The sequence below is a fragment of the Trichinella spiralis genome (assembly GCF_000181795.1).
Source record: "Trichinella spiralis strain ISS 195 chromosome Unknown Scfld6117, whole genome shotgun sequence".
In the NCBI taxonomy this organism is placed as follows: domain Eukaryota; kingdom Metazoa; phylum Nematoda; class Enoplea; order Trichinellida; family Trichinellidae; genus Trichinella; species Trichinella spiralis.
Genome location: NW_003533056.1, coordinates 122 through 1405, shown reverse-complemented (window position 1 = coordinate 1405; position 1284 = coordinate 122). Strand labels below are relative to the sequence as shown.

The 1284-nt window shown below is 29.4% G+C and overlaps 1 protein-coding gene across 1 annotated transcript; it reads left to right on the top strand.

The window, feature by feature from the left end:
* Positions 1–208: 208 nt before the first annotated feature.
* Positions 209–955, top strand: Tsp_14337 (conserved hypothetical protein; the record flags this gene model as incomplete). Its single annotated transcript, XM_003366354.1, has 2 exons — positions 209–329; positions 900–955. Coding segments are annotated over 2 exons (177 nt in total), but the record flags the coding sequence as incomplete, so codon positions are not given.
* Positions 956–1284: the final 329 nt, after the last annotated feature.

The window sequence follows — 1284 nt, the reverse complement described above, 5'->3', positions numbered from 1 at the left end:
TGTACAGGTTGGAGGTATACAGGTACGATAAATTATACGTGTGATGAACTGTGTTTGCAAGCGTCTAGGAAAAGCCGACAGTCCAATATTTGTTCAGCAAATGCAACAATGATGAATCTCAGATTTGGGATTATGATCCTGATGTAATTTTTCTTTCACTTTTTTAAAATTTGTAACTGTCCCCATTAAAATAATTTGTTTATTGCAGACCTATCAATTTCGTCATCGGCAGAGTCGTACTTGTTTAACCCCATTGAATAATATGATAGTTATGGCAGAATGCTACAAGGAAAATTTATTGCAGCAGTGGATTTTGGAAGGTTACAATGGTGAGTTGTTTCCAGACTATCATGAAGAAACGAGAAGTGAAAAAGTGAGACACAAAGCATTGTGAAAAATACTTTGATGTCGTGCTTGTTTATCCGTTGCCAAAGAAATATGATTCTTCCCCCCCCCCCATCATTGACCAGAGCCATCATTAGTACTTAAATAATTAATTGTTGTTCCTTTTGATCAAAAATTGTTTGTTCGGTTTTGCTGAAATGTTACTTTGTTGTTTCGGTTTTCACAGTTTTATTAAAAACTTTATGTTTTTAAAATGATCATTAAGAATATGGGAAAATAATGATGAAGTATATTTCGGTGTATATACTTTTGACGTCATTTGTCTAACAGGATTTGAAATAATTCAAATTCTGTCAATACTACTCATGCATGTGAATGTGATATTTTTTTCCATAATTCGGATAAAACTGCAACAATATTTCAAAAATCAATGCAAATTTTAATATTATTTTATCATCAAACAACGAAGAACTGTGCAAATGTTTTTACACTCTTATAAAACACAGTTAAAAAGGAATATTTAAATTCATATGAACATGTGTAATGTAATTCAGAGAAGGAAAAATATTTTTTAATGAATGATAAATTACTGGAAATAATTGCAAGATGATAAAAGCTGTCAAGTATGCTTGGATTAATGCTTTGCAAAAAATGTAAATTTTAACATAACACTGAATTATTGTCGAAATAATTTTTGAAAAACAAACAGCAGCTGCACAAAAAATAAAAATTACATACAATCTGTTTGCTTTTTCAATAATGGATAAACAAAAAAGAAATATGACATTTCAAATTTCACGAATGTATGACATAATAAAATTTGACGTCAACTATTTTAGAAATAACGATAGATGATAATATTAAATTTAACCAAATGATGAATACAAAGTTCGGTTAGTAGATGACAATAAAATGAATATTAATGCATGAGACTATGCG